The following is a 25,510-nucleotide window of genomic DNA, read 5'->3' as shown; positions in this document are numbered from 1 at the left end:
AGGAAGACGGGGTTCAAATCCCGCCGCAGCCGCTGGCGGAAGTTAAATTCAGTTGATAAGTCTGGAACATAAAACTCGTCTCGGGGACGTTGGCCACAAAACTTATCATCGATTGTCGTAAAAAAACCCCACCTGGGTCCGCTAACGCCCCTTTAGGGAGGGAAATCTGCCGCCCTTACCCGGTCTGGCCTAGACCCGACTCCAGACCCCACGGCAACGTGGTTGACTCTTAACTGGCCCCCTCTGAGGTGGCCCCCAGCGAGACACTCAGCTTGAGGGGCAGTGAGGGACGGGCGACAAATGCTGGGCTCGCCAGCCAACGCCCACGTCCAAAGGGGAAAAAGTGCCAATTAACAAGGGATACGGAACAACAATAGGGGGTTGCGGGGGGGGAGGGACATGTGGCGTCGGGATCAGCCGCGATCTAACCGAACGGCACAGCAGGTCGGAGGGAGCGAACGGCCTCCTCTTGCTGCTGCGCTCCCGCACAGAAGGATGAAAGGCATTCGATTTTTTGACCGACGAGGGTTGTGGGCACGGGCAAGGAAAGTGAAGTTCTGGCCGCAATCAAGACAAGCCGTGGTCATATGGAATGGCGCAACAGGGTGCCCGTAGGTGGTCTCCTCCTGCTCCTAATTCTTCCGTTCTTATTCATCCCATCCTTACAACAGCCCAACCCGTGTCTATTATTGCGCCTTGCCGCGTTTTCGGGCTCTCTGATGTTTCAGTGCCAAGCGCCTTCCAAACCTCATTACCCCGGAGTTAGCCACAAAGTTCCTTCAGGCGCCACTTTCAAACCCACTCCTCCTGGTCGACTTGGGTTGGTGCCTCTCCGCTCCTGCTGGGCCGGCCTTCGTATGAAGAGGCGCTGAGTTCACCCCTCCTGCGTCTCACTGTGGGGGGGGGGCAGGGAGCACGGTGCTACGCCAGCAGGAGCCTGCATAGGCCAGGACGGGGCGGGGGGGGGCAGGCGGTCCCCTTGGGCGCTGTGTGAGCCCGGGGCAAGGGGAAGTCCCGTGAATTTCCAATAAGAGACCACCCCCCACCGCCCCAACACCCCCCAACTCCCTACCCTATCCCAACCCCCACCACCCGCCCCCCCCACCCCAACCCCCACCACCCGCGCCCCCCCACCCCAACACCCACCCCCCCCACCACCCCAACCCCCACCTACCCCAACACCCACCACCCCCCACAACCCTCCCCCCCACCCACCCCCCTGTACCCCAACCCTCCCCCCCACCCCCCTGTACCCCAACCCTCCCCCCCACCCCCCTGTACCCCAACCCTCCCCCCCACCCCCCTGTACCCCAACCCTCCCCCCCACCCCCATCACCACCACCTCAGCAGCATTCCTCTCACTGGATCATACAGCCGGAGACTGCCTACCCCAACCCACTCCCCCCGCCAACCCAACCCCCACCAGCACCCCCCACCCCTACCCTACCCCAATCCCCACCACCACCCCCCCACCCATACCCTACCCCAACCCCCCCACCCCTACCCCAACCCCCACCACCCACTCCCCCCCCCCCCCCCCCCCCCCCCCCCCCACTACCTCAGCAGCATTCCTCTCACTGGATCATACAGCCAGAGCCCGCCTAACCCATTCCCCCCCACCACCCTGAGCCACGTACCACGGAGCCCGGGTACAGCCGCTTGATGCTCTCCATGATCTCCGCCTTGCGCTGCTGGCGGCTGCTCTCCTGCCGGTCGATGCGGGCGTCACCCAGCTGCTCCATGACCTGGTTCAGCTCCATGTTGATCTCGTCGATCCGCCGCTTCGCCGCCTCCACCTCGTCGGTCAGCTTGGTCTCCTGGGCCTGCTGTTCGTCCAGCGACTGCCTGCAGCAGAAGGCCGACGGTGGGTCAGTGAGGGGGAGGGTAGGTGGGGGGGTGGGGGGGGGCAGCGCTCCGGGCACGGACAAGGCAGACAACGCGCACAGACGTTGGGGGGGGGGGGGGGGTGGGGCGCATTCCGCAGACTTTCTCAAGGGGGCAATTAGGGACGGGCAATAAACGCTGGGCCCATCCAGCGGTGCCCACGTCCCGCGAACGAATTCTTTTTAAACCACCCCCCCCCCACCCCCCTCCACAATGGAGGCGCACGTGGGCAATTCTTTTTATTGTTTAGCGCAGGCTCACTTGCTGGTGTTGATGTAATCTTCCAGCTTTTCGATTCTCTTCTGGTTCTCTTCGATCTCTCGGAGCTTCTGTTTGATCTTTGCCTGCAGAGTGGGGTAGGGGGGGAGAGAATGCTGTTAAATTCTGTTTGTTAAACGCAGGCACAGGAACAGTGAGGTAAAGGCGGGGGGGGGGGGGGGGGGGGGGGGGGGGGGGTGGAGAGAGAGAGACCCGAGGCCCCTCCCATCCCATCCAGCTGGCCCTGCATTGTAACGTCGCCGCATTTCTCCAGCGCTTCACAGGGGCAACTGCCAGACGAAGCCTGACCACCCCAGACACACACACACCCCCCCCCCACCCACCACACCCCTCCCCACACCCCCCCAATCTATCCCCCCCACCCACCCACCCCCACTCCGCTCACCCCAACCCCAGAGCCGCACGGAGAAATATCAGGGGGCAGGCAAGCCGATGGTTCGGTCAAAGGGGTCGGCGTCGATGAGCTCGGGCCAGCGACGAGGGCGGTGAAAGTCAGGGTTAGCGCGAGGGGCCGGGAACCGAGGAACGCGGAAGGCTCAGGGAGGGAGGTGGGGGGGCGGCCAGGCCATGGGCGAGGTGGCGGGGGGTGGGGTGGGGGGGGGGGGGGGGAATAAAAACCCGAGGCGTAGCTGGGACTGGGGACCCGACGTGGGTCAGGGAGAGCGCCAGCCCGGCAGCCGCCGGTTCAGGGGATAACGGGGTCGTTGGCTAATCAAGGCGATCATTCTCAGTCAAATAGCCTCCAGCGGGCCCGGCGGACAAGGCGGGGGGGGGAGGAGGAGGAGGAGGAGGAGGAGGAGGCAGTGGAGGGTTTTGTCAACCATTGGTCCAAAGCCTACACTTACCCATCAAGCACGCCACACTTACCACGCCAGCTCTCAGGTTACGCATACAGTGCACCCCAAATCCGAACGCTGCGGTAAAAGGGAGACGGGCTGCCAACCCTTTCGGCCAGCGCACATCTGGACAAACACAGGAGCACCAAATTTCCAATGCTCACGGCAACCCGTTGCTTTCTCCTCGGCCAATCAGAGTCAACTTGCCAGCCAATCAGCACCCTCTCTCCCACGGCGATCATTTGAAATCCGGCACACTTGCGTTTGCCCCGCCTCGCTTTCCGGCGATATTCGAGTTCTGCGCTCCCCGCCCCCCCCCCCCCCCTTCACCCCACAAGGGGCTGCTTGCGCCCCAGGTCGCACGACAGCTGGGGCGGAAATCGTCAAGCGGCTACACCCGGGCTTTCTGTGGTACGCCGCTCGGGTGTGCGGCTGTCTGGTCGCCGCCGGGGTAGAGGGCGCAGGCAAGGGCAGCAGGTATTACGGGAAAGGGTTAGAGGGGCTCGGGCTGTACAATCCAGTGAGGTGGGTGGTCGTGGTTCTTTTCTGAAGATTCATGAGGCTTCTTCCCCTTGGCCCAGAATCACACAGCCCCGAAGGCTGCATGACAACTGCTGAGCTCTGCTGAAAAAGAGACACTCTTATCGAACTTTCTCGTCTTGCACTCATCAGGACAACTCGCAAGATAGAACCACAGTAAAGGGAAGAGCATGTGGCTACAAACTACATATAGGCACACACAGGGCCCTGTCCTTTCCAGACAGAAGGAGTGTGACTACGCATTGCATCTTATCCAACTAAACAGAAGCTGTGGGGGGGTCGGGGGGGGCAGCCATTCCCTGGTTCATTCCCCATGGCGATGGCTTGACCGATCAGAGTCGACCGACCTGGTTTGAATTTGAACAAAAGCTGGGCAGCTAATTCGTCCCTGCTGTAGATCCATAGAAAAGTCACAGCACGGAAAGGGGCCACTCGGCCCATCTTGTCCATGCCAGCCCGAGGACACCCAGGTGCCCTTTCTCATCCCACCCTCCTGCACCCGGCCCATAGCCCTGCAGCTTACAGCACTTCAGGTGCAGATCCAGGTACTTTTTAAAAAGAGTTTAGAGTTTCTGCTTCTACCACCAACTTGGGCAGCGAAATACAAACACCCACTACCCTCTGCATAAAAAAGTTCTTCCTCGTGTCCCCCCCCCTCCCTACACCTTCAGCCACTTATCATGAATCTATATCCCCTGGTTCTAGAATTCTCCACCAAGGGAAACAATTTTATCCCGTCCACTCTATCTATTCCCCTCGTAATTTTGTATACCTCAATCGAGTCACCTCTCAGCCTCTTTGTTCTAAGGAAAGTAACCCTGACCTATCCAATCTCTCCTCGTAGCTACACTTTTCTAACATTCTTATAAACCTCCTCCGCACCCTCTCCAGAGCTATTATGTCCTTCCTGTAACGTGGTGACCAGAACTACACACAGTACTCCAGCTGTGGCCCACCAGTGTCTTATACAATTCCAACACTATATCCTTACTTTTATGTTCTTATACCTCTGCCAATGAGGGAGAGCATTCCATAAGCCTTCTTTTGTACTCTCCATGGCAACCCCTCTAGCATTCAGAGCCCACCTGCCAACCAATCAGCAGACTCTTCTCATGCAGTGTAAAACTGCGGTTCCCTTTACCCATGGCTTATCTTGCGAGCTGCGCTGATGAGTGCAGGGTTGGAAAGTTTTGATAGCGTGTCTCCTTTTCTCCTGCAATACTCAAGTTCTGTACTACCAAACAACTATTTGGATAGCTGGGGGGGGGAGGGGTGGTGGCAGGGGGTGCTGTTAACTAATCTCTATGAATAAGTCTGCGGTAAACCTAGTTTCAGGCATTGACAGTAAAACGTGTGGTGTTCCAGCTGTTGTTGTTGTTGTTGCGCATAGCCTGTTTGCGACCTCCAGGAGGATCCCTTTAAGACTCCTGTGCGGCCAGGGATGCAGACCTCTTGCCTGCTTTACCGCGCGTTACGGTACCAGCCTCCGCGCAGCCACAAAAAGAGAGCACGCAGCCACCAACGGGCGCACGCAATACGGGGGGGTTATTGGTCCCCCTGGCTTTGAAGTCGCGGCACTGGAAAGAGGGACCCACCTCCGTCTCCACTTTCTTCCTCTCCTCCAGGTCTAGCCGATCCTGGTCAGCCTTCTGATCCCGGTTGAACTTCTCCAGCTCCTGAGCCAGGGTGGCAGCTCGCTTGCTGGCCTCCTCTTTCAGCCGGTGGTATTTCTTCACCTAGAGAGGCCCGTGCCGGGAGGGGAAGGGGGGGTGAAAGACAAAAAGCACGAGATGTCACGGGGATGGGTGGATGGTCAGTTGAGACCGTCAAAGACCTTTTAAGAAACAAGGCATCCGTCGGTCAGTCTTTTCCTAGCAACCACCAGTCTAAAATGTAACAATTGCTCTCTAGCTGACCCCAACGAACAGCAATTAGACCTGATCATTAAATTGTCACTTGGAAACCCTCCTGCCAGGGTCGGAAGATTGTGGGAGCGTATTATAGTAACGTGAAGCACATCACAGGATATATGCTAGCTATTATTCCCAAGAACAGTTCATTTCCATTGCGCGAGAGGGGGGTTGAAGCACAAAGGGGAGGCAACAACGCTTCAGCTGTATACAGCCTTGGTCAGGCTCTCATCCTGAATATTAAGTTGTGTTCTGGGGCACTGTCCCTTAGCAAGGATACACTAGTCTTGGGAAGGGGTACAGCTCAGATTCTCCAGGATTATACCAGTACCCTGACTATTACCCCGCGACCAACATTACTAAAAGCAGATTATCTGGCCATTTCCCTCATTTGTGGGAGCTTGACGTGTGCAAATTGACGGTTGCTGAGTTTCCTACATTACAACATTTGTACCTGCACTTCATCGGTGCCCTGCGGCAATATTGATCCCGCAGCTACATTTTTAACAAAACAAAAAAAAAATCAACACGCCATTCCTCTCACTGCTATTTGTGGGATCATCCTCCTGTGTAAATTGACCGCCCGCATTACAGCAGTGGCTTTACTTCTGAAGGAGCCAGTGGCCATAAAGCACTTTCAGGGCACCCAGAAGCCATGAAAGGTGCCATATAAACGCACATCCTTTCTCTCACGTGGTGCCTCACCTGGGAGCACCGATGCTGCCACTGGGTGCCTGAAATGCAAAGGGTAATTGATGTTATAGATCTAATTCATGGAATTTGGGGCTTCCAGAGCTCACCGAGAATGCAATTGTTTCGCTTTTCACCGGTGGAAACTTGGAAGTTGCTTAAAATGCGTGAAGTGGTCCTGAAAATTGGGACTTCCCAAGGTCAGTGAGAGTTTAACTTAAAGAGTTTAGCTTAAAACGTGTGAAGTGGTCCTGCAAACCCAAGGTCGGTGAGAGTTTAATTGATTTGCTTTAGACTGGTAAATGTTTGGTAATAGCTTAAAACGTGTGAAGAGTTCCTGAAAATTGAGGTCAGCCAGAGAGCAATTGTTTCTCTTTAGACTGGCGGATGCTTATAAATTGCTGGCTGCTCCCGAGTGTACACTAACTTCCCCCGACTGATCAACGCAAATTGCTATCCCACCACATTTGCCCCTTGCTGGACCTTACCTGGTTCTCCTCGAGCTGCAGATCGCGGCCTTGACTCTGGCTCTCCTCCTCCATGCGCTCCTCAAACTCCTGGCGGGCTTTCTCCACCGACAGCATCTCCTGCTCCAGCTCGTCCATGTCCGCCTTGCGTTTCTTGTACTGCTTCTGCGCATTCTGCAGCGACTTCTTGGCAGATTCCAGCTTCTTGATTTTGTGCGACGTGTTCTCCTTGGCCTTGATGTACTGCGGCCGCTTCTGGTTCAATTCCGCGTCCTTCTCCCTGAAAGTGGAGAGGTGCCCGAGTGTCAGCCAGCCATGTCGTGTTTGAAAACGGACCCCACAAGGGGCTCACCCTCCCCGTCTTAAAGCAATGTGTGTAGCGGCCCTATAAATTGGGGCTTCCCAGGGTCAGTGAGAGTACAATTGCTTCTTTTTAAATGGACAGGTGCCTGGAAATTGCTGAAAACGTGTGAAGTGGTCCTACAAATCGGGGCTTCCCAAGGTCAGCGAGAGTACAATTGCTTCTCTCTAAACGGGCAGGTGCCTGGAAATGACTGAAAAGGTGTGAAGCGGTCCTGCAAACTGGGGCATCCCAAGGTAAACGAGAGTACGATTGCTTCTCTTTAGACTGGCAGATGCCCAAAAATTTCTCCCAAAGAAGGAAATGCCTGCCTCTAACTTTTCCCGTTTGGAACAATGCAAATTACTATCCCACCACACTTCTCCAGCAGCTCATCCATAATGAGGTCAGGTACAGATTGCACTGCTTACTAAGCTCAGGTAAATGCTGCCGGGCTGTTTGGCCACGAGGTATCGCAGCCGGGGATAATTGGTCCTCATCAGACATTCATAAATAAGCGCTTCCCGCAGTATAGAAGGGATCCCAGCTGATCCCTCGAAAAACGGACCGACTGTAGTTCCCCTTCTGTTGCTCAGCACAGGCCAGGAGTGGAACCAGAGACCTGGGAGCACCCCCTCCCCTGCCTCACACCGAGTTTCTACGGGTCAGCTGCCCACTACCTATGCAGCCGGCATCAATTGATCCAAGGTGAGCAGCCTCAGAGTGTCAGCCGTGGCTCAATGGGTATCACTCACGTTTCTGGATCCCACGGGCATGGGATGAGCACATCATCTAGGCTGGCAATCCCAGCTCAATACTGAGGGAGAGTCGCACTGCCGCGAGTGCCACCTTTTCAATAAGGCATAAAACCCAGGCCCTGACTGACCTCCTGAATGGGTGTAAAAATTTCCACGGCCACTACGGGGTGGGGATGGGGCGGGAGGCGGGGTCAAAGAAAGCAGTAGGGTGCGCGCCCTGTTGTCTGGGGCCCAATATAAACCACTCAACCAGCATCACTAAAACAAGACAATTATCCGATTACCAATACATAATAATCTGTCTGGGTAATTATCACAACGCTGCTGAGCAGGATCCCCCAGCGCTCAAATTGGTTGCCAAGTTTCCAGCGTTACAACAGTAGCTCCGCTTCAAAAAAAAAGGTACCTGGTCTTTCATTCCTAAAGCACCACGTGAAGCAGCCCTGTGAATTGGAACTTCCCAAGGACAGTGAGAGTGCAATTGCTGCTTTTTAGGCTGACACACATTGGAAAATTGCTTCAAACAGGTGGTGGAGCGTTGTGGGGTGTCCAGAGGTTGTGAAAGGGGCTACAGAACTGCAAGTTCCCTCTTCTCTCTGCACACTACTACACAGAGGGGCAAGGGAGGAGAGGGGAGAGAGAGGGCAGGAGGGAGGTGGGGGGGGGGGGGGGGGGGGGAGAGGGAAGGAGGCAGGGGGGGAGAGGGAAGGAGGCAGGGGGGGAGAGGGAAGGAGGCAGGGGGGGAGAGGGAAGGAGGCAGGGGGGGAGAGGGAAGGAGGCAGGGGGGAGAGGGAAGGAGGCAGGGGGGGAGAGGGAAGGAGGCAGGGGGGGAGAGGGAAGGAGGCAGGGGGGGAGAGGGAAGGAGGCAGGGGGGGAGAGGGAAGGAGGCAGGGGGGGAGAGGGAAGGAGGCAGGGGGGAGAGGGAAGGAGGCAGGGGGGGAGAGGGAAGGAGGCAGGGGGGGAGAGGGAAGGAGGCAGGGGGGGAGAGGGAAGGAGGCGGGGGGGAGAGGGAAGGAGGCAGGGGGGGAGAGGGAAGGAGGCGGGGGGGGGAGAGGGAAGGAGGCGGGGGGGGAGAGGGAAGGAGGCGGGGGGGGAGAGGGAAGGAGGCGGGGGGGGAGAGGGAAGGAGGCGGGGGGGGAGAGGGAAGGAGGCGGGGGGGGAGAGGGAAGGAGGCGGGGGGGGGGGGAGAGGGAAGGAGGCGGGGGGGGGAGAGGGAAGGAGGCGGGGGGGGGAGAGGGAAGGAGGCGGGGGGGGGAGAGGGAAGGAGGCGGGGGGGGGAGAGGGAAGGAGGCGGGGGGGGAGAGGGAAGGAGGCGGGGGGGGGGGGAGAGGGAAGGAGGCGGGGGGGGGAGAGGGAAGGAGGCGGGGGGGGGAGAGGGAAGGAGGCGGGGGGGGGAGAGGGAAGGAGGCGGGGGGGGGAGAGGGAAGGAGGCGGGGGGGGGGAGAGGGAAGGAGGCGGGGGGGGAGAGGGAAGGAGGCGGGGGGGGAGAGGGAAGGAGGCGGGGGGGGGAGAGGGAAGGAGGCGGGGGGGGGGAGAGGGAAGGAGGCGGGGGGGGGAGAGGGAAGGAGGCGGGGGGGGGGAGAGGGAAGGAGGCGGGGGGGGGGGAGAGGGAAGGAGGCGGGGGGGGGGGAGAGGGAAGGAGGCGGGGGGGGGGGAAGAGGGAAGGAGGCGGGGGGGGGGGGGGGGAGAGGGAAGGAGGCGGGGGGGAGAGGGAAGGAGGCGGGGGGGGGGGGAGAGGGAAGGAGGCGGGGGGGGGAGAGGGAAGGAGGCGGGGGGGGGGAGAGGGAAGGAGGCGGGGGGGGGAGAGGGAAGGAGGCAGGGGGGAGAGGGAAGGAGGCGGGGGGGGGAGAGGGAAGGAGGCAGGGGGGAGAGGGAAGGAGGCAGGGGGGAGAGGGAAGGAGGCAGGGGGGAGAGGGAAGGAGGCAGGGGGGAGAGGGAAGGAGGCAGGGGGGAGAGGGAAGGAGGCAGGGGGGAGAGGGAAGGAGGCAGGGGGGAGAGGGAAGGAGGCAGGGGGGAGAGGGAAGGAGGGAGGGGGAAGAGGGAAGGAGGCGGGGGGGGAGAGGGAAGGAGGCAGGGGGGAGAGGGAAGGAGGCAGGGGGGAGAGGGAAGGAGGCAGGGGGGAGAGGGAAGGAGGCAGGGGGGAGAGGGAAGGAGGCAGGGGGGAGAGGGAAGGAGGCAGGGGGGAGAGGGAAGGAGGCAGGGGGGAGAGGGAAGGAGGCAGGGGGGAGAGGGAAGGAGGCAGGGGGGAGAGGGAAGGAGGCAGGGGGGAGAGGGAAGGAGGCAGGGGGGAGAGGGAAGGAGGCAGGGGGGAGAGGGAAGGAGGCAGGGGGGAGAGGGAAGGAGGCAGGGGGGAGAGGGAAGGAGGCAGGGGGGAGAGGGAAGGAGGCAGGGGGGAGAGGGAAGGAGGCAGGGGGGAGAGGGAAGGAGGCAGGGGGGAGAGGGAAGGAGGCAGGGGGGAGAGGGAAGGAGGCAGGGGGGAGAGGGAAGGAGGCAGGGGGGAGAGGGAAGGAGGCAGGGGGGAGAGGGAAGGAGGCAGGGGGGAGAGGGAAGGAGGGAGGGGGGAGAGGGAAGGAGGGAGGGGGGAGAGGGAAGGAGGGAGGGGGGAGAGGGAAGGAGGGAGGGGGGAGAGGGAAGGAGGGAGGGGGGAGAAGGAAGGAGGGAGGGGGGAGAAGGAGGGAGGGAGGGGGGAGAGGGAAGGAGGGAGGGGGGAGAGGGAAGGAGGCAGGGGGGAGAGGGAAGGAGGCAGGGGGGAGAGGGAAGGAGGCAGGGGGGAGAGGGAAGGAGGCAGGGGGGAGAGGGAAGGAGGCAGGGGGGAGAGGGAAGGAGGCAGGGGGGAGAGGGAAGGAGGCAGGGGGGAGAGGGAAGGAGGCAGGGGGGAGAGGGAAGGAGGCAGGGGGGAGAGGGAAGGAGGCAGGGGGGAGAGGGAAGGAGGCAGGGGGGAGAGGGAAGGAGGCAGGGGGGAGAGGGAAGGAGGCAGGGGGGAGAGGGAAGGAGGCAGGGGGGAGAGGGAAGGAGGCAGGGGGGAGAGGGAAGGAGGCAGGGGGGAGAGGGAAGGAGGCAGGGGGGAGAGGGAAGGAGGCAGGGGGGAGAGGGAAGGAGGCAGGGGGGAGAGGGAAGGAGGCAGGGGGGAGAGGGAAGGAGGCAGGGGGGAGAGGGAAGGAGGCAGGGGGGAGAGGGAAGGAGGCAGGGGGGAGAGGGAAGGAGGCAGGGGGGAGAGGGAAGGAGGCAGGGGGGAGAGGGAAGGAGGCAGGGGGGAGAGGGAAGGAGGCAGGGGGGAGAGGGAAGGAGGCAGGGGGGAGAGGGAAGGAGGCAGGGGGGAGAGGGAAGGAGGCAGGGGGGAGAGGGAAGGAGGCAGGGGGGAGAGGGAAGGAGGCAGGGGGGAGAGGGAAGGAGGCAGGGGGGAGAGGGAAGGAGGCAGGGGGGAGAGGGAAGGAGGCAGGGGGGAGAGGGAAGGAGGCAGGGGGGAGAGGGAAGGAGGCAGGGGGGAGAGGGAAGGAGGCAGGGGGGAGAGGGAAGGAGGCAGGGGGGAGAGGGAAGGAGGCAGGGGGGAGAGGGAAGGAGGCAGGGGGGAGAGGGAAGGAGGCAGGGGGGAGAGGGAAGGAGGCAGGGGGGAGAGGGAAGGAGGCAGGGGGGAGAGGGAAGGAGGCAGGGGGGAGAGGGAAGGAGGCAGGGGGGAGAGGGAAGGAGGCAGGGGGGGAGAGGGAAGGAGGCAGGGGGGAGAGGGAAGGAGGCAGGGGGGAGAGGGAAGGAGGCAGGGGGGAGAGGGAAGGAGGCAGGGGGGAGAGGGAAGGAGGCAGGGGGGAGAGGGAAGGAGGCAGGGGGGAGAGGGAAGGAGGCAGGGGGGAGAGGGAAGGAGGCAGGGGGGAGAGGGAAGGAGGCAGGGGGGAGAGGGAAGGAGGCAGGGGGGAGAGGGAAGGAGGCAGGGGGGAGAGGGAAGGAGGCAGGGGGGAGAGGGAAGGAGGCAGGGGGGAGAGGGAAGGAGGCAGGGGGGAGAGGGAAGGAGGCAGGGGGGAGAGGGAAGGAGGCAGGGGGGAGAGGGAAGGAGGCAGGGGGGAGAGGGAAGGAGGCAGGGGGGAGAGGGAAGGAGGCAGGGGGGAGAGGGAAGGAGGCAGGGGGGAGAGGAAGGAGGCAGGGGGGAGAGGGAAGGAGGCAGGGGGGAGAGGGAAGGAGGCAGGGGGGAGAGGGAAGGAGGCAGGGGGGAGAGGGAAGGAGGCAGGGGGGAGAGGGAAGGAGGCAGGGGGGAGAGGGAAGGAGGCAGGGGGGAGAGGGAAGGAGGCAGGGGGGAGAGGGAAGGAGGCAGGGGGGAGAGGGAAGGAGGCAGGGGGGAGAGGGAAGGAGGCAGGGGGGAGAGGGAAGGAGGCAGGGGGGAGAGGGAAGGAGGCAGGGGGGAGAGGGAAGGAGGCAGGGGGGAGAGGGAAGGAGGCAGGGGGGGAGAGGGAAGGAGGCAGGGGGGAGAGGGAAGGAGGCAGGGGGGAGAGGGAAGGAGGCAGGGGGGAGAGGGAAGGAGGCAGGGGGGAGAGGGAAGGAGGCAGGGGGGAGAGGGAAGGAGGCAGGGGGGAGAGGGAAGGAGGCAGGGGGGAGAGGGAAGGAGGCAGGGGGGAGAGGGAAGGAGGCAGGGGGGGAGAGGGAAGGAGGCAGGGGGGAGAGGGAAGGAGGCAGGGGGGAGAGGGAAGGAGGCAGGGGGGAGAGGGAAGGAGGCAGGGGGGAGAGGGAAGGAGGCAGGGGGGAGAGGGAAGGAGGCAGGGGGGAGAGGGAAGGAGGCAGGGGGGAGAGGGAAGGAGGCAGGGGGGAGAGGGAAGGAGGCAGGGGGGAGAGGGAAGGAGGCAGGGGGGAGAGGGAAGGAGGCAGGGGGGAGAGGGAAGGAGGCAGGGGGGAGAGGGAAGGAGGCAGCGGGGAGAGGGAAGGAGGCAGCGGGGAGAGGGAAGGAGGCAGGGGGGAGAGGGAAGGAGGCAGGGGGGAGAGGGAAGGAGGCAGGGGGGAGAGGGAAGGAGGCAGGGGGGAGAGGGAAGGAGGCAGGGGGGAGAGGGAAGGAGGCAGGGGGGAGAGGGAAGGAGGCAGGGGGGAGAGGGAAGGAGGCAGGGGGGGAGAGGGAAGGAGGCAGGGGGGGAGAGGGAAGGAGGCAGGGGGGGAGAGGGAAGGAGGCAGGGGGGGAGAGGGAAGGAGGCAGGGGGGGAGAGGGAAGGAGGCAGGGGGGGGAGAGGGAAGGAGGCAGGGGGGGAGAGGGAAGGAGGCAGGGGGGGAGAGGGAAGGAGGCAGGGGGGAGAGGGAAGGAGGCAGGGGGGAGAGGGAAGGAGGCAGGGGGGAGAGGGAAGGAGGCAGGGGGGAGAGGGAAGGAGGCAGGGGGGAGAGGGAAGGAGGCAGGGGGGAAAGGGAAGGAGGAAGGGGACGGGGGAGAGGAGAAGGGGGGTTGGGGAAAGGGAGAAAGTGTGAGGAAGGAAAGAAGGGGCGAGAATAGTGAACACAGCAAGAGCCCCGCACCCGTCCTGACATTCCCAAGCCCCCGACACAGCCGGAAACCTACTTGATTTCTTTCTCGATCTGCTGCTGCTCCCTCATCAGCTTGCCCACTTCCTTCTTCTGCACCTTCATCTCCTCCTCCACCTTGTCCATGCGCTTCCGGTCCTTCTCGATCTCCTTGTTGCGGGAGGCCAGGTCCTTGCTCAGCTTCTCGATCTCTGACTCGTTGTGGTAGAGCTTGAAGAGCTGCAGCTGTACCTGTGCCCGGGCCAGCTCATCTTTCAGGCGCTGGTAACGCTCCGCCTGAGTGGGGCAGGGCAGAAACAGCAAGGCGGTGAGGGACAAGGAAAAGCCCGAGGAGACCCCAAAAGCCTTTCAACTTTAGAATCAAACGAACACACAGAAATAGGAGCAGCGGTAGCCCACTCGGCCCCCTCGAGCCTGCTCTGCTGTTCAGTCAGGTCATGGCTGATCTGTTTTTGTTTCGGACTCCGCATTCCCATCTACCCCCGATAACCTCCGATTCCCTTGCCTAACAAGAATCTATGTACAGAATTACCTGGGAAAAACTCAGCAGGTCTGGCAGCATCGGCGGGGAAGAAAAGAGTTGACGTTTCGAGTCCTCATGACCCTTCAACGGTTCTGCGGAAGGAGTCACGAGGACTCGAAACGTCAACTCTTTTCTTCTCCGCCGATGCTGCCAGACCTGCTGAGTTTTTCCAGGTAATTTCTGTTTTTGTTTTGGATTTCCAGCATCCGCAGTTTTTTGTTTTTACTCGAATCTATCTACCTCCGCCTTAAAAACATTCAGTGACCCCCACCTTCTAAAGTCACATGGTCCTCAGAGAAAAAAATTCTCATCTCCGTGCTAAAAGGGCGACCCCTCATTTTAAAACTGTACCCACCCCCCACCAACAAACTAGTTCTGGACTCACCCACAAGAGGAAACATCCTTTCCACGTCTTCCTTGTCAAGGCCGTTCAGGATCTTGTACACTTCAATCAAATCACCCCCTCACCCTCCAGTGGAAACAAGCCCAGTCTGTGCGACCTTTCCTCATCAGACAACCCGCTCGTTCCAGGTATCAATCTAGTAAACCTCCTCTGAACTGCCTCCTACGCATTTACACCCTTCCTTAAAATAAGGAGACCAAAACTGCGCACAGTATTCGAGACGTGGTCTCACCTGTATGGCATCCTTACCTTTACGCTCAATTCCTCTCATAGTAAAGGATAGCATTCCTGCTTGATTACGTGCTGTACCTGCATACTAACTTCTTGAGACTCAAGCACTAGAACGCCCAGATCCCTCTGCACCTCTGAATTCTGCAGTCGTCCTCTGTTTAAGTAACACTCTGCTTTTTTTATTCTCCCTGCCAAAGTGAACGTCACGTTTTTCCTGTGTTAAACGACATCTGCCAGATTTTATGCCCACTCGCTCAACCTTCTGCAACCTCCTTATGTCTTTTTCACAACATACTTTCCTCCCTATCTTTGTCATGTCTGCAAATTTAGCTACCATGCCTTCACTCCCCTCATCTAAGTCATCGATGTAAATTGTTAGAAGTTGAGGGTACAGCACAGACCCCTGCGGGACTCCATTCGTCACATCCTGCCAATCAGAAAAAGACCCATTTATGCATACTCTCTATTACCTGTCAGCCAGCCAAACCTCTATCCAGTCTAATATGTTACCCCTTGCACCACGGGCTTTTATTTTCCACAATGACCTGTGATGTGACACCTTATTAAATGCCTTCTGGAAATCCAAGTACAGCACATCTACAGGCTCCCCTTTATCCACAGCGCATGTTACTCCTTCAAGAACTCTAATAAAATTGGTTAAACGTGATTTCAGGCATGGCTCAGTTGGTTTGACTCTCTCTTCTGCTTTAGAAAGTAGATGGCCACACTCCAGAGACTCATGCCCATGATCCACACTTCACATTCCGCCGTCCCACCCCGCCCCCACTCAACTGTTCCACTACTGAAGGACAGCCGCACTGTCAGAGGGTCAGCACCGAGGGAGGTCCGCACCGTGGGAGAGTCAGCACCGAGGGAGGGCTGCACTGTCAGGGGGTCAGTACCGAGGGAGCGCCGCACTGTCGGAGGGTCAGCGCTGAGGGAGCACCGCACTGTCGGAGGGTCAGTGCTGAGGGAGGGCCGCACTGTCGGAGGGTCAGTGCTGAGGGAGGGCCGCACTGTCGGAGGGTCAGTGCTGAGGGAGGGCCGCACTGTCGGAGGGTCAGTGCTGAGGGAGGGCCGCACTGTCGGAGGGTCAGTGCTGAGGGAGGGCCGCACTGTCGGAGGGTCAGTGCTGAGGGAGGGCCGCACTGTCGGAGGGTCAGTGCTGAGGGAGGGCCGCACTGTCGGAGGGTCAGTGCTGAGGGAGGGCCATACTATCAGAGGGTCGATACTGAGGGAGGGCCGCGCTGTCGGAGGGTCGGTACTGAGGGAGGGCCATACTATCAGAGGGTCTGGACTGAGGGAGGGCCGCACTATCGGAAGGTCAAAGCTGAGGGAGGGCCGCGCTGTCGGAGGGTCAGTACTGAGGGAGGGCCGCGCTGTCGGAGGGTCAGCACTGAGGGAGGGCCGCGCCGTCGGAGGGTCAGCACTGAGGGCGGGCCGCGCCGTCGGAGGGTCAGCACTGAGGGCGGGCCGCGCCGTCGGAGGGTCAGCACTGAGGGCGGGCCGCGCCGTCGGAGGGTCAGCACTGAGGGCGGGCCGCGCCGTCGGAGGGTCAGCACTGAGGGCGGGCCGCGCCGTCGGAGGGTCAGCACTGAGGGAGGGCCGCGCTGTCGGAGGGTCAGCACTGAGGGAGTGCCGCGCTGTCGGAAGGTCAGTACTGAAGGAGTGCCGCCCTGTCGGAGGGTCAGTGCTGAGGGAGGGCCGCACTATCGGAAGGTCAGTACTGAGGGAGGGCCGCACTAATGGAGGGTCAGCACTGAGGGAGACTCGAAAAAAGAGCCATCAATAAATCCGATCGGGCTCTCAGTGGGAACCTCTTTACCCAGAGATCGGTGAGAATATGGGACTCTCTCCCACCGGGAGTGGGTGAGGTGAATGATGTCAATGCATTTAAGGGAGAAGCTGGATAAACACGTGAGGGAGAAGCGAGTAGAAGGGTATAGGGGTGGAAGGGATGAAGTAGGGGATGGGAGGAAGTCGTGTGGAGCAGAAACGCCAGCAAGGAGCAGAGGGGACTGTCTCAGGGGACCCCATGCCAAAGCAGGCCGGCGATCACACATCGGCTGAGGCAGGCAGCGCACCGTGCTCACTCACAGCCTACCTCCTCCTTCTCCTGTTTGGCTTCCTTGCGTTCTGCTGCGATGTTCTTCTTCCGGTGGTAGTTGAACTGAGTGTCCTCCTCAGCCTTCACCATCTCCTTCTTCCTCTTGTCGTACTCCTGGGCCAACTCGCCCGAGCGGCTGATCTCCTCGAAGAGGGCGGTCCGCTCTTTGGGGTTCTTCATGGCGATCGACTCCACCGCGCCCTGAGAACCAAGAACACCCCAGGTCACCCCCACAGTATGAGCGTTAGCAAACATCGGGCACCGAGCTGCATAAGGTAAGATTAGGTTTCCCCAGACAGGGGGGGGGGTGGCGGCGGGGTGGTGTTAAACAGAAACCCCCGCCTGCTCTCTTGGGCGGAGGGTTGTTTAGTGGTCATGTCACCGGGTGAGTAATCCAGAGGTCCAGGCTAACGCTCTGGGGACACGGGTTCAAATTCCCAAGGCAGCTGGTGGAATTTAAACCCAATTAACAAAAACCTGGAAGTGGAAGCCAGTCTCAGCGATGGTGATCGTGAAACTATCATCGACTGATGTAAAAACCCCATTTGGTTCACTGATGTCCCTTTGCGGAGGGAAATCTACCGTCCTTACCCGGTCTGGCCTGGCCTACAGGTGACTCCAGACCCCACAGCATGGCGGGCGACTCTTAACCCCGCCCCCCCCCCCCCTCTGAAACGGCCCTAGGAAGGCACTCAGTGCAAAGGGGGCAATTAGGGAAGAGGAACGAATGTTGGCCTTGCCAGCGACGCCCACGTGAGTAAAAAGTAACCAAGTAATAATGTAACAGGTCCCACCGTCACTGTTTTGAAGAAGGGCAGGGCAGGGCCTGGTTGAGGTGGGGGTGGCGAAGGGGGAGTGTGGGGGGGGAATGGGGAGTGGAGTGGGGGTTGGGGAGCGAGGGCGGGGGGGGGGGGTGGTGTGGTAGTGCACAGTGTGAGGGGTGGGCAGGATGGGGAGTGGGGGTTGGGGGCAGGGAACGGAGTGGGGGGGGTGGGGTTGGTGGGATGGGGAGTGGGGGCGGGGGTGGAGAAGGTGGGGTGGGGGGTTGGGAGCAGGGGGGTGGGGAGTGGGGGGTGGGGTTGGCGGGATGGGGAGTGGGGGCGAGGGGTGGAGAAGGTGGGGTGGGGGTTGGGAGCAGTGGGGGCGGGGAACGGAGTGGGGTTGCCGGGATGCGGTGTGGGGGCAGAGAGTGGGGGTTGGGGGCAGAGAGTGGGGGTTGGGGGCAGAGAGTGGGGAGCGGTGGAGGTGGGGAGGTTAAGGTGGTGTTGGGGAGGGACAGCTCTCGCTGGCGTCCTGCTCAATATTAATTCCTTAACCAACATCACCCAAAAAAGACTGACATGCTCCTGCTCACATTGCAGTTTTTGGGAGCTTGCTGCGAGCAAATTGGCTGTCGTGTTTCCTACGTGATAACAGCGACTGCATTTCACAGGCTGTGAACTGCTTTGGGATCTCCTGAGGTGGTGAAAGGTGCCACATAAAAGTAAGTGGAATAGGTGGCCAGGAGCTTGAACAAAGGGGTAAATTTGAAGAAGTGTCTTTAGGGAGGGAGAGGAAGGCTGTTGGGAAAGCAGGATACCGCGGATGCCAGAAATCTGAAATGGGAGTGGAAAATGATCAGCAGGTCAGGCAGCATCGGTGGAGAGAGAGACAAAAGCCAATCTTTCAGGCCGATGACCTTTCATCAGAAAGACAAACGCAGATGCTGCCTTACCTGAGTATTTCCGGCACTGTATAGAGAGAGAGAGAGAGAGAGAGAGAGAGTGAGCAAGAGAAAGCGAGAGAGAGCAAGCATTATAGGGGCTGAAAGAGGTTACGGAGATAGGGAGGGTTGTAGGGGGCTGGAGGAGGTTACAGAGATAGGGAGGGGTGTAGGGGCTGGAGGAGGTTACAGATATAGGGAGGGGTGTAGGGGCTGGAGGAGATTACAGAGATAGGGAGGGTTGTAGGGGCTGAAGGAGGTTACAGAGATAGGGAGGGGTGTAGGGGCTGAAGGAGGTTACAGAGATAGGGAGGGGTGTAGGGGCTGGAGGAGATTACAGAGATAGGGAGGGGTGTAGGGGCTGGAGGAGGTTACAGAGATAGGGAGGGTTATAGGGGCCGGAGGAGGTTACAGGAAAGGAGGGACACTTTAACAGATGAGGGAGGATAGAAATCAGTTGCCCGCTGGTGTTACCTGAAACACTAAGAAGTTACGGGCTTTGATGAGAATCCCCAGCTTCTCGAGTTGCTCACTGTAGTCCTGCAATGGCACCACTTTGTTGTTGATCCTGTACTCCGAGGAAGCCCCTGTGAAGTTACTGAGAATTAGTGCTGCTCGATATCAAGGGTTCGGGAAGACAGGTGCGAGCCTCAGCACCATCAGGGGGCACTCACTGACCTCCACTGTCGTCCTCCCTCCACCAACACTATTCGAGACTCATGCCCATGATCCACACTTCACATTCCGCCATCCCACCCCGCCCCCGCTCAACTGTTCCACTACTGAAGGAGCGCCGCACTGTCGGAGGGTCAGTGCTGAGGGAGCGCCGCACTGTCGGAGGGTCAGTGCTGAGGGAGCGCCGCACTGTCGGAGGGTCAGTGCTGAGGGAGCGCCGCACTGTCGGAGGGTCAGTGCTGAGGGAGCGCCGCACTGTCGGAGGGTCAGTGCTGAGGGAGCGCCGCACTGTCGGAGGGTCAGTGCTGAGGGAGCGCCGCACTGTCGGAGGGTCAGTGCTGAGGGAGCGCCGCATTGTCGGAGGGTCAGTGCCACGCCGGTGCAGCTAGGATGAACCAAGTACACTGCCCTGTGCTGTAAGCTGATAGGAGAGCAATTCTGCCCAGCTCTGAACACGACCCAGAAACTGACACCTAACACAAAGCACCACCCAGCCCCTCTCAGCAACCCGCCGCTTCCGCTCCCCCGCTACTCACCCACAATAACCCTGGTGAACACTTTATCATCGCCACTGTCTTCAGCATACACCATGCTGACCAGGGCCCGGTTGGCAGCTGGCTTCCCCACCGGGGCTCCATGGATCAGGTCCTTCAGCGTCTTCACCCTCAGGTTGCTCGTCTTCTCGGCCAGCACGAAGCTGATGGCATCCATGAGGTTAGATTTGCCTGAGCAGAAAGGAACACAGAACATCATTTCGGGATTCAACTCGAAAGAGAGGGTCCGGTAGAGGCGCGGGGATGGGTGTGTGTGTGTGTGTGTGTGTGTGTGTGTGTGTGTGTGTGTGTGTGTGTGTGTGTGTGTGTGTGTGTGAGACCTGATAAGAGGACGAATTACGAAGGGGTTTCCTATAAGGTCGAGGTAGAGTTTCCCACTACCTGTGGGAGACCAGGACGAGGGAGCTTAATTCCAAGATAAAAGCAAAAAAAAAAACTGCGGATGCTGGAAATCCAAAACAAAAAACAAAAATACCCAGAAAAACTCAGCAGGTCTGGGAGGAACACGGTTAACGTTTCAAGTCCGCGTGACTCTCCCAACAGAACCAAATCAATTCCAAGTTAGCCGCTCATAAATCCACTCGGGGAATCCAGGGGGAATTTCCTTACTCGGGGAGCCGGGAGAATGCGGAGCTCGCTGGCACAGGATGCAGCGCAGTGGCATTTGAGGAGAAGCTGGATAAACCAGCGAAGAAGAGAGGAATAGAAGGATATCATGATCTGCAGCCACCAATTGTGTGGAGGGCAAAAAAAATCGGAGGGACATGCGAGAGGCTGGAGCGGGGGTGGGGGGGGGGGGAGGGCAGAAATCTCGGAGCACCGACTGCGACATTTGACGGACGCGGGTGGCCACGAGAGGTCCCTCTGCCTTTACGGCAAATCTGTGTTTGCGCGGCACCTTTTGGACATTAACAAAACGTGACGAGAGTAACCGCGAAGCTTGAAATCTGGCGGGCGAGCCAGGGATCTCACCAAGACGGAGGCAAGCGCGCCAAAAGCTGGATCAACGAGGCCAGTTTGAAGGAGAGGCGGGGGCGGAGGGGTTCAGGGAGCGAACCCCGGAGCGTGGGGATTTGACCCAGCAACAGGCGACACCGCAGTCGGGCAGTTGTGCGCAGCGATGGAAACCGGGGAAGGTGGGTGGGGGGGGGCGGCGAGGAAACGCGCCAGGGGCCAGAACAGTCATGGTTTTTAAAGTTAAAAAAAATTCCACACGAGCCGAGTCGTCGTTGCTGGCGGCGGCGGTGGTCACTTTGTCTTCACGGCAATGGGATCCCCGTAGCGCCTTTCGGCGTGATAAGCCGTCGCCAAGGTGCTTCACCGGAGCGACGATCGGGCGGAGAAATCGCCGGCGCTGAGCCACGTCAGGAGGTGTGAATAAACCGAGGGGGAGGGGAAACGGGGTGGGGGGAAGCTGGGTCAAAGAGGTCGGCTTTAAGAAGCACCTTCGAGAGAGGAGTGGCACCGGGGAAGGGGGCTTAGGGAGGGAAATTCAGAGCGCAGGTCCCCGTCGCGGCTGACAACTGCGTAACAATGGAAATTTTGGGGGGGTGGTGGTGTGGGAGAAAGGTATCAAAGGCTGGAATTGGGGAGGGGGGGGGCACGGAGATCTCGGAAGGGTTGGCGGTGGCCTCCTTCCCTTCCGTGAAACCTCCCGCTGGCTCTCTTTGGGAAAGCCAGCTCATCGCCTTTTGCCCTGACATCCTATTCCCCCCCCCCCCCCCCCCCCCCCCACCCCACCTCCCCAAGGGGGTAGGTTAACCCACCGCAGGCGCCGAGGTCTCCCCATCTCTCGCTGGGTGGGGGGGGGAGAGAGAGATTGACCCACCGCGGGCACCAAAGTCTCTCCATCTGTCTCTGAGAGGGGGGGGGTTAACCCACCGCGGGCACCAAAGTCTCTCGATCTCTCGCTTGGGGGGGGACTTAACCCTCTGTGGGCAACAAGGAGTCTCTATCGCTCTCTGGGGGGGTTATCCCCCTGTGTGCACCAAGGTCTCCCGCTGGGGGCGGAGAGAGGGTTTAACCCCCTGTGGGCACCAAGGTCTCTCCACCTCTCGCTGGGGGCGGGGGGGGTGGGGTTTAAACACCCTGTGGGCACCGAGGTCTCTCGCTGGGTGGGGGAGGAGGGGGTTAACCCTCTGTGGGCACCGAGGTCTCTCGCTGGGTGGGGGGGGGTTTAACCCTCTGTGGGCACCGAGGTCTCTTGCTGGGGGAGGAGGGGGTTAACTCTGTGGGCACCGAGGTCTCTCGCTGGGGGAGAAGGAAGGGGTTAACCCTCTGTGGGCACCGAGGTCTCTCGCTGGGTGGGGAAGGGAGGAGGGGGTTAACCCTCTGTGGGCACCGAGGTCTCTCGCTGGGTGGGTGGGGGGGGTGGGGCTTAACCCTCTGTGGGCACCGAGGTCTCTCGCTGGGTGGGGGAGGGAGGAGGGTGTTAACCCTCTGTGGGCACTGAGGTCTCTCGCTGGGTGGGGGGGGAAGGAGGGGGTTAACCCTCTGTGGGCACCGAGGTCTCTCACTGGGTGGGGGAGGAGGGGATTAACCCTCTGTGGGCACCGAGGTCTCTCGCTGGGTGGGGGGGGGGGGGGGGGGGGGGGGGGGGAGAGGAGGGGGTTAACCCTCTGTGGGCACCGAGGTCTCTCGCTGGGTAGGGGGGGAGGGGATTAACCCTCTGCGGGCACCGAGGTCTATCACTGGGTGGGAGAGAGAGGAGGGTGTTAACCCTCTGTGGGCACCGAGGTCTCTCGCTGGGTGGGGGGGGAGGAGGGGGTTAACCCTCTGTGGGCACCGAGATCTCTCGCTGGGTGGGGGGGGGGGGTTAACCCTCTGTGGGCACCGAGGTCTCTCGCTGGGTAGGGGGGGGGAGGGGATTAACCCACTGCAGGCACCGAGGTCTCTCACTGGGTGGGGGGGGGGGGGGGGGGGGGGGAGGGGGGGGGTTAACCCTCTGTGGGCACCGAGGTCTCTCGCTGTGTGGGGGGGGAGGAGGGTGTTAACCCTCTGTGGGCACCGAGGTCTCTCACTGGGTGGGGGGGGGGGGGGGGGGGAAGGAGGAGGAGGGGGTTAACCCTCTGTGGGCACCGAGGTCTCACGCTGGGTGGGGGAGGGAGGAGGGTGTTAACCCTCTGTGGGCACCGAGGTCTCTCGCTGGGTAGGGGGGGAGGGGATTAACCCTCTGCAGGCACCGAGGTCTATCACTGGGTGGGAGAGAGAGGAGGGTGTTAACCCTCTGTGGGCACCGAGGTCTCTCGCTGGGTGGGGGGGGAGGAGGGGGTTAACCCTCTGTGGGCACCGAGATCTCTCGCTGGGTGGGGGGGGGGGGTTAACCCTCTGTGGGCACCGAGGTCTCTCACTGGGTGGGGGGGGGGGGAGGAGGGGGTTAACCCTCTGTGGGCACCGAGGTCTCTCGCTGTGTGGGGGGGGGAGGAGGGTGTTAACCCTCTGTGGGCACCGAGGTCTCTCACTGGGTGGGGGAGGAGGGGATTAATCCTCTGTGGGCACCGAGGTCTCTCGCTGGGGGGGGGGGGGGGGGGGGAGGAGGGGTTTAACCCTCTGCGGGCACCGAGGTCTCTCTCTGGGTTGGGGGGGGGGGGGGGGGGGGGGGAGGGGGTTAACCCTCTGTGGGCACCGAGGTCTCTCACTGGGTGGGGGAGGAGGGGATTAACCCTCTGTGGGCACCGAGGTCTCTCGCTGGGTAGGGGGGGGAGGGGATTAACCCTCTGCAGGCACCGAGGTCTCTCACTGGGTGGGGGGGGGGGGGGGGGGGGGAAGGAGGGGGTTAACCCTCTGCGGGCACCGAGGTCTCTCGCTGTGTGGGGGGGGGGGGGAGGAGGGTGTTAACCCTCTGTGGGCACCGAGGTCTCTCACTGGGTGGGGGAGGAGGGGGTTAACCCTCTGTGGGCACCGAGGTCTCTCGCTGGGTGGGGGGGGGGGGGATTAACCCTCTGCAGGCACCGAGGTCTCTCACTGGGTGGGGGGGGGGGCGAAGGAGGAGGAGGGGGTTAACCCTCTGTGGGCACCGAGGTCTCTCGCTGGGTGGGGGAGGGAGGAGGGTGTTAACCCTCTGTGGGCACCGAGGTCTCTCGCTGGGTAGGGGGGGAGGGGATTAACCCTCTGCGGGCACCGAGGTCTATCACTGGGTGGGAGAGAGAGGAGGGTGTTAACCCTCTGTGGGCACCGAGGTCTCTCACTGGGTGGGGGAGGAGGGGATTAACCCTCTGTGGGCACCGAGGTCTCTCGCTGGGTAGGGGGGGAGGGGATTAACCCTCTGTGGGCACCGAGGTCTCTCGCTGGGTGGGGGAGGGAGGAGGGTGTTAACCCTCTGTGGGCACCGAGGTCTCTCGCTGGGTAGGGGGGGAGGGGATTAACCCTCTGCGGGCACCGAGGTCTATCACTGGGTGGGAGAGAGAGGAGGGTGTTAACCCTCTGTGGGCACCGAGGTCTCTCACTGGGTGGGGGAGGAGGGGATTAACCCTCTGTGGGCACCGAGGTCTCTCGCTGGGTAGGGGGGGAGGGGATTAACCCTCTGCAGGCACCGAGGTCTCTCACTGGGTGGGGGGGGGGGGGGGGGAAGGAGGGGGTAAACCCTCTGCGGGCACCGAGGTCTCTCGCTGTGTGGGGGGGGGGAGGAGGGTGTTAACCCTCTGTGGGCACCGAGGTCTCTCACTGGGTGGGGGAGGAGGGTGTTAACCCTCTGTGGGCACCGAGGTCTCTCGCGGGGTGGGGGGGGGAGAGGAGGGTGTTAACCCTCTGTGGGCACCGAGGTCTCTCGCTGGGTGGGGGGGGGGAGAAGGAAGGGGTTAACCCTCTGTGGGCACCGAGGTCTCTCGCTGGGTGGGGGAGGGAGGAGGGGGTTAACCCTCTGTGGGCACCGAGGTCTCTCCATCTCTCGCCCCCCCACCCCCCCCCCTTCTCCTCTCCACCTTCCCTACCAACATCACAGCTTTTAATGGGGGGGGGGGGGGAAGAAAAGAAAAAACACGACATTAAAAGGCCATGAGGATGACATTTGAGGAATATTAACTTTTTTTTTAAAAATGTGGGCAGGTGGGTCAGATTTTCCACAGGACAGTCGGGTTTTCAAAATCATGAGGTAAAGTGAGCGTCAAACGTGAAGGGTCGGGGGTTAAAAGGAAGGTTTTAGTGGGTGAGGGGGTGAGGGAGTGGGGGGGGGGGGGGGGAAAGCAGCCGCGGCCTAGCACATCCTCGGGCTCGATTTCCGCCGCCGCCTCCTCCTCCTCCTCCTCACCCGAGCCATTGGGCCCGATGATGGCCGTGAACTTCTTGAAGGGCCCAATGATCTGCCGGCCTTTGTACGACTTGAAATTCTCGATCTCGATCAGCCGCAGGAAGCCCATGGCGCTCGGGGCCCGGCGGCGGCGGCGGCGACAACAACAAATAAACAGAGGGCTTGACGGACGGCAGCCAAGAACCAGGCCTCCCGCCTCCCGCTCCAAACGCCGCGAGATTTTTCTCTCCTCCGTCTTTCCTCAAGCAGGCTCGGCCTTCTGGGATTTGTAGTTTTCCGCCCCCTCACTGCCATTGGAGCGGACGGGAGGGAGGGCGGTGGGGGGGGGGCGGGGGAACGACAACTCCCGAGGTGCACTAGGACGGGACGCGTAGAGAGCGCATGCGCCGGGCGGAGGGCGGCGGGACTACAGCTCCCGGTCGGCGACGCGACGGGCCGCACCTGCGCACACCAGACCTCAGCTCCCGGCCTCTCAGTCAGCACCTTCCCACGCATGCCCCGCCCCCTTGTCCTTCTATTGGCAGCTCTCAATCCGGAGCCTGTGCTCCGATTGGTCGAGGCCCACGCCAATCCACCGAACCACACAGAATAGTCCATCCTTGTTCGTTTAGTTGAGGAGGAGGAGGGGGGGCTCGTCCTGTGAAGTTTTATCCCTTTGCCATCCTTTCGATCAATGGCTGAGCTAAGCTCACACTTCCTTCGGCCACATTTTCGATAGGAAGTACTAAATCTTTCAGAGTTACAGGCAATTCGCAAAGGTGTTGCTTTACGAATAATTGATTTGAAGTTTTCTAAACCCCCCCTTCCCGAAAATGAAATGTCCCTGTTGCCATGGGCGACCCAAGGCGTCCCTGTTGTTTGTTACAGGGGGTCAGATTGGCA

At 60.9% G+C, this 25,510-nt stretch overlaps 1 protein-coding gene across 1 annotated transcript in view; it reads right to left on the bottom strand.

Annotated features, from left to right (window-relative positions):
* Window positions 1–24,844, bottom strand: part of LOC121272806 (structural maintenance of chromosomes protein 1A) — a 64,187-nt gene extending 39,343 nt beyond the window's left edge. Inside the window, exons 1-9 of the mRNA XM_041179595.1 lie at window positions 24,629–24,844; window positions 19,366–19,554; window positions 18,629–18,741; window positions 16,450–16,653; window positions 13,226–13,464; window positions 6,628–6,886; window positions 5,135–5,275; window positions 2,146–2,228; window positions 1,638–1,845 (exon numbers count right to left, since the gene is read on the bottom strand). Coding sequence (XP_041035529.1) covers window positions 1,638–1,845; window positions 2,146–2,228; window positions 5,135–5,275; window positions 6,628–6,886; window positions 13,226–13,464; window positions 16,450–16,653; window positions 18,629–18,741; window positions 19,366–19,554; window positions 24,629–24,737 — 1,545 coding nt within the window. The 5' untranslated portion in view covers window positions 24,738–24,844. The remainder of the gene's footprint in view (window positions 1–1,637; window positions 1,846–2,145; window positions 2,229–5,134; window positions 5,276–6,627; window positions 6,887–13,225; window positions 13,465–16,449; window positions 16,654–18,628; window positions 18,742–19,365; window positions 19,555–24,628) is intronic.
* Between the last annotated feature and the right edge of the window lie 666 nt (window positions 24,845–25,510).

This window comes from Carcharodon carcharias, chromosome 35 (assembly GCF_017639515.1).
Source record: "Carcharodon carcharias isolate sCarCar2 chromosome 35, sCarCar2.pri, whole genome shotgun sequence".
Taxonomy (NCBI): Eukaryota; Metazoa; Chordata; class Chondrichthyes; order Lamniformes; family Lamnidae; genus Carcharodon; species Carcharodon carcharias.
This window is presented reverse-complemented; position numbering and strand designations above follow the sequence as displayed.